We start from the raw sequence: 1197 nt of genomic DNA, 5'->3' as shown, positions 1-1197 counted from the left end.
CGCCCTGTCACCGTCTTCCCCCTGCGGTGTTGCGCCGCCATATCTGCCCCGCCGGCTCGGCAACACAAGCCTCCCCTGGCCGAGACCGCGGGTCAGCTTGTTGACAACATGCGAGCCGCCAAGTTCCACACCGCGTGGGATGTACGGCAGTCGGCGGATGGGGCGGCGCTGGCGCTGCTGTCCTGGGCACGGGGCCGCTTGGCACTCCGGCAGCCGGTGTCGGCGGTGCTGGGGCTGGTGGCCGGGGACCCGGCGGCTGGAACATTCTTCGGCCTGGTGGCCGGCCAGTTGTGTCCCTCCCTGAGTCGGGTGGCCGAGTTGCAGCGGTTATTTGGCCAGGGTGGCCAGGCCCTGGGCCGGGGATTGGCACCGGCCGGGCTCGGAGCAGCCGGCGGCAGCGCCTCCCCCAGTGTGACCGCCCCGCCGGAGGGGGGAGGAGAGGCCGCCCCGGCGCCCGGGGCCACCTGGCCGGTATCGGTGACCGGGGATTCCGGCTCCTCGCGCGTGCTGGGCTTGCGGCTGGCGGTCGAGGCGGCGCAGCTGGCCCGAGCGGCGGCCGGCGGGTCGGCCGAAGCGCCGGCCCTCCTCCTGGCAGCGGCGGCCCTCGGCCCCTGGCTGGCGGATGGTCCGGACCGGGTGCCTGGCTCGGCTCCCAGCCCGGCGGACGTGGAGCATGCCCTCGGGCATTGTTTGCTTTCGACGGCGTTGCATGATGGCGACGCGCCGGTCCGCCGGGCGGCCCTGCGGAAGATGGCCGCCAGCCCGCCGGGCGGGTGGCCCCCCTTGCTCGGTGGGGCAGCCTGGCGGCCGCTGTTGGCCGACGCGAGCCGACGCGAGAACGATGCAGAATGCCGGGCCCTGCTGGCAGCTGTGCTTACGGCGGCGGCGGGGGCGGCGACGGGCCAGGATGATGGCCGGGACCCCCCTTGCGGGCGGGCCGACGCGGGGCTCGGGCCGGCGGCCGGGCCGGCGCCTGCCCTGCCCCCCCTGGCCGGCCTCCGCCAGCGGGCTGTCGACCTGGTGGCCGCCTTCGACGAGGACGAGCACTTCTGCGACATCGTTCTGGACTGCTACTAAACCAACCAGCATGCCGCTGCTGATCGATGCCGATCATCTCCCATCGCTTTGCGAGCGGCCCCTGTCTGAGTCATTAGCGCGCGAGGATGAGCAAGGGATCCCGGGAACCGGGGGGGGGGG

At 74.3% G+C, this 1197-nt stretch overlaps 1 protein-coding gene across 1 annotated transcript in view; it reads left to right on the top strand.

Annotated features, from left to right (window-relative positions):
* The window catches only part of H696_02598 (hypothetical protein), a 4221-nt gene extending 3060 nt beyond the window's left edge, over positions 1-1161 (top strand). The window contains exon 4 of the mRNA XM_009496509.1: positions 70-1161. Within this exon, the coding sequence (XP_009494784.1) occupies positions 70-1077 (1008 nt within the window). The 3' untranslated portion in view covers positions 1078-1161. The remainder of the gene's footprint in view (positions 1-69) is intronic.
* The last annotated feature ends 36 nt before the right edge of the window (positions 1162-1197 follow it).

This window comes from Fonticula alba, assembly GCF_000388065.1.
Source record: "Fonticula alba strain ATCC 38817 unplaced genomic scaffold supercont2.4, whole genome shotgun sequence".
NCBI lineage: Eukaryota > Rotosphaerida > Fonticulaceae > Fonticula > Fonticula alba.
This window is presented reverse-complemented; position numbering and strand designations above follow the sequence as displayed.